This window comes from Camelus bactrianus, chromosome 10, assembly GCF_048773025.1.
Source record: "Camelus bactrianus isolate YW-2024 breed Bactrian camel chromosome 10, ASM4877302v1, whole genome shotgun sequence".
In the NCBI taxonomy this organism is placed as follows: Eukaryota; Metazoa; Chordata; class Mammalia; order Artiodactyla; family Camelidae; genus Camelus; species Camelus bactrianus.
In genome coordinates, this window is record NC_133548.1 from 59,569,494 (window position 1) to 59,581,701 (window position 12,208).

Here is a 12,208-nt window from a genome sequence, read left to right on the forward strand (position 1 = left end):
AGGCCAGGGAGTCCCGTGACTTCCAGACACAGTCCTCCCTGCTCCATTATTTAGCAGCAACCCTACGTCCTCCTCATGATCAGGATGAATTAGCCCTGTCTGTGCAGTAACTGCCTTCTCTGCCTGCTGGCCTGTGGGCATGAGGCTCCAAGAACAATCAGGCAGCAGCTGAAGCTGTGGATTGACTGTGTCCCCTGGTAGAAATATGAAGACTTCTAACTCTGCAGAACCAGAAGCTGTATAAAGGGAAGGCCACTTTTTTAAATGGATTATTGAAAGTGATATTGCTAGCTCTCCAGGACTCAGCACTAAGGACACTCACGCCATTTAATAGTCCAAGCACAGCTTGACTCTGAACCATGTAGGGTGTCATTCCCAGCAAAATACAACAATATATTTACAGTCTCAAACCTGGTCTACAGAGAACAACCATCACTGAGCTTCTCGTTGAAGCTGGCATCCCTCTTCTGGGGTCACTCTTCACTGCTTTAGTGAAGGGGGAATGTCTTCTGGGCTCTCCCGAGGAACATAATCAAGCTGGTAGTTTCTCTGACATTACAAAATAAATTTATTATAACGTGCCCACCTCTCTGAGATCTTGGAACTCTTCTCCAGTACTTTGCCAAGGTAACTCTGGCATCTCCACATCATTTATTTTAGGCCAGCATTGTTTCCAAGTTTCAAAGCGCTATTCCAGTAGCACATTGGGATCAGCTCCAGGTGTACTTGCCAGAATGTTAAACATTAACTCGTGAAAGAGTGCTCTCACAGCAATAGATTATCAATTATCTGGTCTTACAGTCTGTCCTCCCTGATCCAGCATCTCAAGACCAATTCCTCTGAATGTTCTCCAGATTCCTACTAGCAGTTATCAGCCAGGTTCTGTAGTTTATTTGATTAATAATCCATTTCACCCTGCAACGTAGATCATCCTTTTCCACTCAGGTCCTACTGAGACTTGGTCCTAATTATTTGTCCAGAAGCAATGAGGGGAGATGGGAGCAGAACCTGAGATGGGAAACACCTTGTAAAACACCCTGCTGAAGTAGGGCTTTTGACGTGGTAATTGGCTGTTCTCTCCTCGGAAAGGGAAGGGCCTCTTTTTCTGGAGCAGAGTTTCAGAAGATTCTCTGGGTTCAAGGCTCTTAAGAGCATCTACCCAGATATCTCCTCCTATAGTTCAGTGTCCGACTCCTTCCCTGTAAGGATCTTGGTTTTAGTGGAGGAGACTTGCCAGCCATGTGAATTTGGCCTCCTTTACAATTCTGCTTTTCCGAAAATCAAGTCTTAGGCCTGATTTTCAGGGTGGTCTACCCTGTAGCTGAAGGAAACGAGGGTCGTTCTGATGATTGCTTGGAGGTCTTCAAGCTTCCACACAAAGTCCTGAGTTGAGTGTTGGCTGGCCCAAGTCTGTGATTTTTTTTCTTATGGACGTTTATAGAAGTTAACTAATTCCACAGTCTCATGTCTTTCAAGCATAAGAGCAGTAAAAACTCCCATCTAGCTGTACTTTTATCCCAATCTGCCTGATGAGAGTCTTAGTACTTATGGTGCTGTAGCTTGCCAAGGGTTAGCTCCACCACATTATCCACCAGCAAGGGGGTCCTTGCTACCACTTGGGTGGTGAATGATTCAATTCAAAAGCTGGTATTGAGGATCTGCTTCCTAAACCACCTCTGTCCCAACTAGCTTAGGCTGGGTTTGTGCTCCCCCACAAGACCCTGAAACAAGGAGTTGAGTGAAAGTGGTTTATTTGGGAAGTGACCCAGGAAGCACCAGTAGAGGAGTGGGGAAGTGAGGAAAGAAGGAAAGGAAGCCAATAAGGGATGAGCCAGGTGGGAATGTTAATCCCACTGGGGATGTCTGAGAGGCCGCCTAGAGCACGCCTGAGAATTGTCCTTCCTGAGAGACAAAGAAACTAGGGTGTTTATACCCCCCAATCCCAGCTATCATTGGTTGAGGGCTGCTCTGGAGACGTTAATTCCCTGGCCTGCCTGCCTCATGGGTCAAGTGCTCCAGAGGCCAGACAGTGCCCTCAGGGAAAGGGTCACAGATGCGAATAAAAGGAAGCTGTGCGGTTGGTACTCATGGAAACAGTGAATGCCAAGATGATATGGGGAGGACACCTCAAAACAGCTGTTGCAATGCTCCTGTGAGTGTATTATGAATATTAATGTAAAATAATGCCATTAAAAAGTAGTGGCTACGTGCAGCATACCTGCACCATGGCCAGTGTGCAAAGCAAGATAACACCGTGCGTATTTTAGCTGTTTCCTTGGACATTGACTGCCCTGTCACCTTTCATGACCAGAATATATGAGGATATATTCCTCTGCTTAACCAAAAAAGTACACACACACTGCTCACTTTCTTGGCCTAAATACCAATATGAACTGTACATACAGATGCACTGAACTCAGCCCGGTTTTAACAGTTCCCCGCAGTTCCTTTAAATGCCCATTACCCATCTCTTCTTTGAAATTAAATTTTAGAAGTGGGTCTTGAGAACGATGGACACACAGGCAAAAAAAAGTTCACAATACTAAGACATTTAAAGCACTCTGGGAAATAAGGAAACAGCATCTTTTAATGTTTTATTTTTCACTTGTGAAAATATATATAATATATATTACATGTCCAGAAGAGTCCCACAGCTTGAGTCAGAGAAAGCTAACAGAAAGGCACATACCGGGGTCTGTTAGACCAACATTCAGGGCACAGCAAGTGACGACAAAGACAACAAAGGCACAGGAGGCGTGTACATGACTCTGAAGTGCTACACGAGAGCCAGCTCGAGGTCTGCTGAGAATGGAGGTCATCTCTGGAGAAAAGTCCCCTTTCTGCTTAACAGGCCTGCCAGACCAGCAGAGGATGTATTGAAATCTGGACAAAGACACCGGGGACAAAGTGAAAGCCAACGCTTACACTGGCAGCCAGGCTGCTCTTTTCCCCTTTCCTTCTCAGACCGGAGGCCTTGGCTGATTCAAAGACGCAAATAGCAGGGCTGACTCTGGCCCTGCAGAATCGTGGGCAGCTACAGGACAGGCTTTTGTAACAGACTAAATATTTTAAAAGCTTGTAAACAGGGCGCCGATGCCGGAGGGAAAACATAAAAAGAACGCTTGCTATTTCTCTTATAGGAAAGGTACAGGCATCGCTCCTTGGCTGGCCCTGGGGGTCTGCCGGTCCAGCCGCTGGCCCAGCATGGTAAGCATGGAGACCTAACTCATGAGATGACTGGATTGCTTCCCTCGTGCACCCGCCCAGGAGCCTACTAAGACCTGGCACAGCTGGAGCAGCTGACAACCTTGGGCGATGCGAGATGGGGCTTCACAATGTCAGGCTCAATGGACTCCATCAGGTCACACTCGTTTGCAAGTATATGTTTCACCAGGCATCTGGACGCTTCATCAATGTTTATATTTTCCTGAGGGGGAAAACAGTTTCGTTAGTCAACATTCTAGAATAATGCTGTAGCAGACACCTATATGAGACGAAAGGGCAGTATTTTTAGCAGTTCATTTAAATATCGCTTCCTACCCCCTATCCATGCACACTCTTTCTGTTCCCCTCCCTCTCATTCATTCCTTCAAAGAACTTTCCTTTTCAGTCTTTCACAGAAGTAAAAATATGTGTTTGTTTTGTCACTTACGAGGGATAGTGTCTAGTGGGCCCAGTTAGTAGGCTGAATTGAAGTTAGAGGGCCACTTGCTTATTTTTACACACTTTTACACACTTTTACACTACAGCATACATATTATTGTAGAAGACACCTAAGCTTCAGTCTAACTTAGGTTCATCATTGCCGTCTGCCACGTACTATTTCTGTGACCTTGGTGTGAAATAGGAATAATAAGATACCACGTGTAGTGGTCGTTAGTGGTTTCAAAGGTATTTCTGGGTGTCTGCCTTCCAGTCACATGGTAGGAGTGCGCTGCTCCGACCTCTTTGAAGTTGGGCCTGGACACGTGCCTGTCGCTGGACAATGAAATGCGGGGTAAATGTTGTGTTTCACTTTCACTTTCGCATAGAACTGGTAAGGACCAATGCTCCGTTCACCGTGCTCTTCTCTCCCTGCTTCTGCAACCATGGAAAGCAGAGATGGAAGTTCTCCCTGCCTAGGTCTGTGAACGGAGCTCAAGAAGACCCATGTATCCCACGATGATGCGTGTAGCAAGAGTGAGAATTATGACCTTGTTGCTTTAAGACACTGAGATTTGGGGTTGCTTATTACTTGTGACATTCCCTAGACAAGCCAGATGGACATAATTCTTCAAAGGAAACTATTAAACCAGAAAGATGAGTCTAGTGTCAAGAATGAAGTCAGCTTCAATTGGGGGAATATAGGGAGCAAACATTTGAATCTAAAATATATTGTTTATTCAATAACTATAGATTGAGTTGCCTTTTCTCTGCTAGTCAGAAAACTGAGAAATACAGAATATTTACTGCTAGTATACTAAACGAAAAACCAGTCAAATTTGACTGTCATCACAATTTGTAGAATTTCTCTGATGTATTTCTTTATGTTCAGTGTAAAGCAATAAGGACTTTTTTGGTCAAATTGTTTTGCTATGAAGCTTTGTTGTCCCATCTGAAGTATAACTCCTTCTCCCAAATTTTTGTGTGCATGTCAAAGTTGCTGATATATTTTGAGATTATTCCACAGAATCCTATTCCATGGGAAATGTAAGAGGTAATGATGGTTTCCAAATGGTGCCTATGGCTAATGCTATTAGACATAAACATTCATTAGCATGTTCCCTATCATTCAAGTCCAATCCTGAGTTCACGTGCCATGAAAGTTTGACGTAACTTTTCGAGTTCCAGAAACAACACATGTCTCCCATTTATAGAGCCTTCATAAAAATGTTTCTGAGGGTTTCTAAATCTAAAGCAAGTTCTGGCTGCCTTTTTGTTTGTTGGTGATGTTTTTCCTCGTTTTTATACCAGAATTCATGTCTCCGAGCTTCTCTTTCCTCGTCTCTATCTATAGGAGGGTATTGAAGATAATAATTATCAAATAAAAATTGCTTCCCTTTATGGGCTGCAGGGGTCATTGGTACTTTCATCGTGCTGGGCACTTTATATCCACGATCTTATTTAGACCCATTTAAAGCCCTATAAGGCGAGGATTAGTTTTTTGTTCTTACTCATTTTGTTGTTATTGTTGGGGTAGAGGTGGAAGTGACCTTTCTTCCTTCAGCTCAAGTGTGTGCCTCATGCCCTGGAAGTCAGTCCATAGCGTCCATGCTGGGTGGGTTACTGAGCCTTCAAGTCACTGCCCACGCTTTCCACGCCTCCTGCCACTCGTCGTCTTCCTGGCATCGTGCGCAGGGCCACACCTGAACTACCTGCTCTCAGGCAGTAGTGAGGCGTAGGCAGCGTTTGGCTCTCTGGGGCAGACGCAGGCCAATGCTTCGCTCTCGAGTCCAGCCGTTTGTTCCTGTCATCAATTTGGAAGCCTGGTCCGTGGTCCCCTACTGCCTCTTACTCAAGGAACGTGAGGATGTGTAGCTTCACTTGCCCTCCCAGGTCTTGGCCTCATGAGCCAGCACAGCTCACTAAAGAAGCTCTACAGTTGGGTGGTTTGAACGTGCCTGCCCAGCCCTGAACAAATACTTTGGTTCTCACGGGGTTCTTGTGTGTGTGTCGGGGAAGGAGGCAGCAACATCCCACCCCAAATACCAAATGCGGGGCATCATCATAGCTGTGGCAGGTCAGAAAGCTTAAGTTCAGAGAAATTAAGAGACTCCCTCCCACCCCAAGATCATGCAGTGCGTGGGTTTGAGAGCCAGGGCTCCTACCCAGGTCTTTCTGACATCACAGCCTGGCTCTTCTTAACCTAAGTCCTTTTCAAGACTGCTCTGAAGATCATGTGCAAGGACAAAAGTCTGGCTGCAGTGTTAGGCCCAGTGGTGCTAAATAAATCTTAGTTCCTTTCTCTTTCTTGAACAAGTTTTAAGCATTTAAAAAGGCCTTCCTTCACATACAAGTTAGATTTGACAGTATTTTTTAATTCTCCACTCATATATCGACTTGCCAGTTAAATATGGTTTTCCTTCATTAACGTGCAAATTGGCAAAATCTCCCAATGAGGAAAGTGAAGTGTGAACAAATGAATGAAAATCCATCACCCTTATGAGAAAAACAACTAAAACCTAAGCTCAATTAGTGGCAGCTTAGGAGGATCATTTTAATAAAAGATAAGATGATGCTGGTGAAATTGTGATGTTTAACGCACCAAGCAAAGGGGTTAGGAGTAGGGCACGAGGCCATGGGGGATGGGGCTCTAGACCCAGGGCACCTTAAGAGTCAAGGAGTGGCATTGCCTGCTTTGGAATCACAAAAAGGAACAGGGTAGCAGGTCATGATGACCAAGCCACAGTCATTCAATCAACACTATTTAGATGCCCTCTAAATAGGAGACATACAAAGATAAAGAGGACAAAGTCAGCTGTCCTTGACTGAGCTCATACTAGCAAGGCAAACAGCAAAGGGGTAATAGGTTGGAAAGGGCATCTGGGGCCAGTTCACTGTAGAGCCTTGAATGCTAAGTTGGTCAGATACGAGTCATTGAGAGTTTTTTTGGGTTTTTTTTGCAAGGGAAGCGTCAGTAAACACAATCTGATATAAATTCATTACTAGACAAAACCATACAAACCCTGAGCACCCCTTTTTATTATTTAATCTATCAGTAAGCATTTAGGAAACACCTATGATACGCACCATGGTGCTGGTTCCATGGCATATCTATTTCAGATTGGAAGCTTTAAGGCGAAGCTGGGAAGAGGAGCAAGCAAGAGAGTCACCACACGCGTCCTATAAAAAAGCATGGCGTGTAGTGTTTACAGCACAGGCCTGAAGCCAAACTCTCATCTCGGCTCCCATCTTCTGGCTGCGTGACCTTGGGAAAACTGTTTTAACCACTCTGCACCTCAGTTTCCTCATCTGTGAAAAGGGAATCAAGAGATCTACTTTGCAGGTGATTCCAAGTGAATACATGTTAACACTTAGAACTTGTGAAACAGAGCACCATGAATGTTACCTATGTATTCTCTTCATTTAGTCACCAGGAGAACACAGTCCTGTGTGTATTCTGCTCCTTCATTTTGCAGCAGAGGAAACTGAGATTGAGAAGGGGTAAGCAGCTGCCCCGAAACACACACTGGTAAGTGGTAAGGCCGGGTGTGAGCCCAGGGACAAGAGTAAATAGTAACGTCTGTCATGGTCTTCCCCTTATACCGACTACAAATAGGCTAGCTGAACAGTGTTCAGAGCACAGGCTTGGAGCCAGACCCTTAGCTCAAGTCCCCCTAAATATTTCCCAAAATAAATAAACGAACAGCAGGGCCAGGGCATGTGTTTCCAGCATCAAAAGGGTAGGAAGTTGCAGTCGGGGCCTCAGGCAAGGCCGATTTGTACTGCTGGTCCTCCTGCCTTTCTATACACCACTGAAGTCACAGCCAAGGCCTAGGCGAGGAGAAGGAATAGCAATATAGAACGAACTTCCTCTCCCCTTCTGTCCAAGGTGAGCATGAATAAGCAAACCCTGCTTGATAAAACTGTAAGTTCAGTCCTTTTGGGCAATTACATTACGATATAATTGACTGAGTTACGTGGCACCCAGGTAGACACAGCCAAGCCTGCATATTCTAGGTGACTGTGGGGAAGCAGAGCTGCTGCTCAAGTGCAAAATAGTACCTGGGAATTTTTATTGACAATTATTCTAGAGAGTTGTCACACCTCCAGGAGCAACTTTTGCCGAAAGGTAAATTATACATCCTATGACTTCCAAGACAAGAATACTTTTTTTTTTTGTATATATATATGTGTGTATTTTTTTTAATTGAAGTATAGCCAGTTTACAATGTTATGTCAATTTCTGGTGTACAGCACATTTTTGTATTTTATTTTAATTAATTTATCTTTTAGTTTTTTGGGGGAGGAGGTAATTAGGTTTGTTTATTTATTTATTCATTTATTTATTTGCTTTTAGAGGCGGTACTGGGGATTGAACCCAGGACCCTGTGCATGCTAAGCATACACTCTACCCATTGAGCTGTACACCCCAAGACATGGATACTTTAGACTGAACCTGACTGTGATTTATTTACATATTTGCAACATGACAAGATGGTCTATTGTGCTGACTACTTTAGGTTGATATGTGCTCATCTTTATGGCACTGCCCAGAATTGTTTCACTTGTATCAGTAAGCATGCCTGAGAAACAGGCTTAAGATGCCTAACAAAGCATTTTAGTAAAAACCAATGGTAGTAGGTACAGAGTGAGTTCTGAGTGTCTACTCCACGCCGGGCACATAGCAGGTGCAATATTTATGAAATAATGTTCACATCCAAACCTCACGAAAATCTACTAAAGAACTAATAGCCATTATTTTAAAGGTAAGGAAACTTTAATCTTTAATAAGGTTAGGTAACTTATGCAGAACAGAACAAAAGCTTGGTCAGTCTGTCGTACCAACCAAGACTGGCCGACTCCACTTTCTATCCTGCTCCCATGCAGTACATGACTGTTTCTCCAAGGATTAAGGCAGATCCTAAAATAGTTTTATTCCTAAATCAGTAGTTCTCAATCCTGGCTGCATATTCAGGTCACTTGGAGAGTTCAAAAAAATCTTTCACCAGAGCCCTCCTCACAGACATTGGTCTGGGATGAGGCCCAGCATGGATTTTGTTTTTTGTTTTTTTTTAAAAAGATTCTCCCCTCCCTTAAAATGTGCATCCAGATTTGAGACACACTCATATAATTAAGAATGCCTTTAAAGATGCTCCTTTTTTATCTCAATTGTGAACTCTCTGGAAATAACATTTAATACAGTGATTTTAAGCTGCAGTGATTCTGATCTTCCCTTAGAGGAAGGCATATAAATCTAACTATCTGAGGTCTTGGGTCCTTGTCAGTTTTTTAATTAGTTCTTCAGAACATCTGTCTGGTGGCAAATTATTTAATCTCTGACCCTTGGTGCCAGAGAGCAAAAGTACCCTACCAGAAAGCCTTCCCATCTGCCTAGTTAGAAGCTGGCAAAGAATTCATCCTCTAATCTTTCCAAAGGCATCAGCCTCACACATAACACCCAGTGCACCAGAAGCTCCGAGGTCAGGGCACTGAATTCCTCAGCCCCGTGAAGTTTTAATTAGAGCCGATGGCCCACCAGATAGTAACACCACTGTGAAAAGTCTTACACAGAGCAGGTGTTGTACAAATGCTTTCTCTAAGATTCAGCACTTGTTTACTGAGCACATAAGGGCCAGACCTCTTACTAGCTCTCATTTACTGCAGTTCACGTCTGATATGGGGCAAGCAGAGTGCACACCTGTATTTATTTTTGTCTGCCTAGCACTTCTTTCGTCCCTCATCCCCCAGATCACTCCCCTTCCCTTTGGGCAACTGCTTCCTCCCACTGCTCCTACTGGGGCTCCTCCAAACTGAGCCCCGCGTCTTAGATGTTGTTCTCAGAAGTTGGTGTTTTGGCATTTCATTTAATCTTCACAATAAAGCTGGGGTGGGAGGTACTGCCCTTATTTGACAGAACAGGAAGGTGAGATTCAGGGAGCTCCTCAGGGTCTCAGGGATGGCAAGGGGCAGGATCTGCCTTCCAACTCCAGTCCTCAAAGGTTCTCTATTTTCTCTCTTTCTTCTCCTTGCCGACTTCTGAGTCAATGGCCAACAGCTTGTAAGTGCCCAAGCAAAGGTCTACCTAAATCCAGAGCTGATGGTTTTGCACTTCGCCACATTTTCTCCAGAAAGGAACACAGAAGTGGAGAGTGTGATTTAGACAAACCACGTCTTACTGATACCCTACTATTTGAAAGTTACCAGACTTCAGTCTACCTACAGGACACTGGGAAGGACAGACGGAGCCATCTTATCACCGATTTCAACACAGGATAGAGTCCACTGTCCGCATGAAGATATGAGGGAAGAACAGGAAAGTTCCCAAATAAACCAGCTCCAAAAACTGCCTCCCTCATCCTCACCAAGCCTGAGTGCAGCCCCTGTCCTTGGTGCACTAGGTGTCAAAGTCCATCTCAAACCCTCTTCCTCCCCTTTTTCTATAGTCCCAGGACCTCATACCTTACAGCTCTTGTCCCTATCTGCCTCCCACTATTGTAGCAGCATCTGGAACCCCACTTCGGCCATGAAGCCTCTCCAGGCTCACAGAGAACCACCCAATACTGAAGAGCGAGGGAAATCAGACATCACTAATGCGACCTGCTCTTTTGACGCATCTGGAAATTAAGGCCACGGAGAAGGAAGTGACTTGCTGGGCATCACACGGGCTACCTTGCTGCTTGCACATCTCTGTGTTTCCAGAAATATTACCCCTTCTGAGTAGCCTTCTCTCAGCTCTATGAACTGTATCTTCAGGGCTCCCTGGCACTTCCCACCCACCTGGCACTTATCACTGACTCGTAACTGCCTGCTGTATGTGTCCTTAGAGACAGGGATGGTATCTTATTATATTCGTGCTTCTGGCTTCCAGTTCAGGGCCTAGTGTATAAAAGATCTCTAACAGATGATACCAAAATTAGCTGGTACTGCTGATAACATTTTATAGGCCAGGTACCTTTTAAGTACTTTACCTGTATTAACGAAGATAATCCTCATGAAAATTCAAGTGGATAAATTGAGGAATAAAGAGGTTAGAATTTTTCCCAGGGTCACGCAGCTAGCAAGTCAAACTTTCAGCACCTGATTCTCCAGCCCACGCTCAGCCACTCATCCTATGACCCCAGAGAGTTGAGCACAATTAAATGACAAAGCCAGACTCAAGCCCAGCGCCCCTGGTCTTAACCTCCTGTGTCATATTCCTCTCCATAAATGTTTACTGACTCTAGTCTCCTAATTTAATGGCACACAATAATCAGTCTTGAAAAGAGAAGAAAGAAAAAACATACATATTGAAAATATCATTTAGCCAGACTTAATAAACCCTGTTAATGAAGATATAGAAGCCTTCAGTCAAAATACTTTCTCATTCATTAGTCTGAGGAGATAAATAGCTCACCAGACACAAAATATTGATAGTAATAATTACTAACATTCATGAACACTTACTGTGGAACATGGGTGCTAAGCATGTATGCTTCATATATAACCTCACTCAACCTCAGTACACCCTGGGGGTGAGCTATACTATTAACCTATTTTACAGATTAAGAGACTGAGACATATATAGGATAAGCTACTTAGCCAAGTGTTTGCTGGATTTACTCAATTCAAAGTCATATTTATGAAGTTCTAACTATGAGCAGAAATTATCTGTTTTATAATTCATTTCTGTTATGATTAAATGCTTTCATCCTGGCACCGCTATGTGCCGTGTCTGAGAACTGAGACTGGAGCACTGCTGTCCCAGGAAGCAGCAGAGTGTCATAGGAAGAGAATGAGCTTTGGAGTCAAGCTTTAAACTTGGTTTTGCCACTTACTGCAGAACCAAGGGCAAGTCCAAATCCTGAGCCTGTGAAATGAGGCTAATGGCAACTGCCCTTCATAGGGTACACGTTGGAATCAGATGGCACACACAGATGAAGCACCTAGACATTGCATACAGGGCCTCAGATGAACACATGCTCCCTTCTCATGTCCGCTTCTCTTCACCTTCACCTCTTAGGTCATTCTTCAGCGATCACTTCTCATCAGACGTCACCTCTGACTCCCCCAGTCTGCAACAAGCACCCCTCTATTCCAGTACCTGTCAGTGGTCAATATGTGATGGCTTGTTTGTATCCTTACAGCTCTGGGGGCTCCTGGGGGCATCACTGCTTCAGCCTAGTGTCTAGAACAGTGCCTGCAGGCAGCCGGCACTTGGAAGATACTGCGTAGATGAATGGACAAATGAATGAATGAATGAATGAATGAATGAACAAATCAACGAAGCCGTCATAAGAAGAACAAGTTCAGATTTCAACCTGAAAATAATTTCAGGTGTGGGTGATTTATATAGGGCGTGAAAAGGCAAACATACAGCAGAACTTACTTCACAAGTCAAACTGCCTGTTCTTATCTTGTTTTCCAGTTACAATTAGACACCATTCTTTTTAGGTGAAATGAAGGAAGACTGACTGAACCAGTTTATAAAAATTGAGCTGAGCTGCTAAAGGCTTGGCAGTTGAGCAACCTACGTTGGGGTACTGACTCTGCTCTTTTAAAAATAATTCTTCATATCTGGTTGCTTCAA

At 44.1% G+C, this 12,208-nt stretch overlaps 1 protein-coding gene across 1 annotated transcript in view; it reads right to left on the reverse strand.

Annotated features, from left to right (window-relative positions):
* Positions 1 to 2,569: 2,569 nt before the first annotated feature.
* RAB38 (RAB38, member RAS oncogene family) overlaps positions 2,570 to 12,208 on the reverse strand; it is a 56,599-nt gene continuing 46,960 nt past the window's right edge. The window contains exon 3 of the mRNA XM_010973380.3: positions 2,570 to 3,427. Within this exon, the coding sequence (XP_010971682.1) occupies positions 3,275 to 3,427 (153 nt within the window). The 3' untranslated portion in view covers positions 2,570 to 3,274. The remainder of the gene's footprint in view (positions 3,428 to 12,208) is intronic.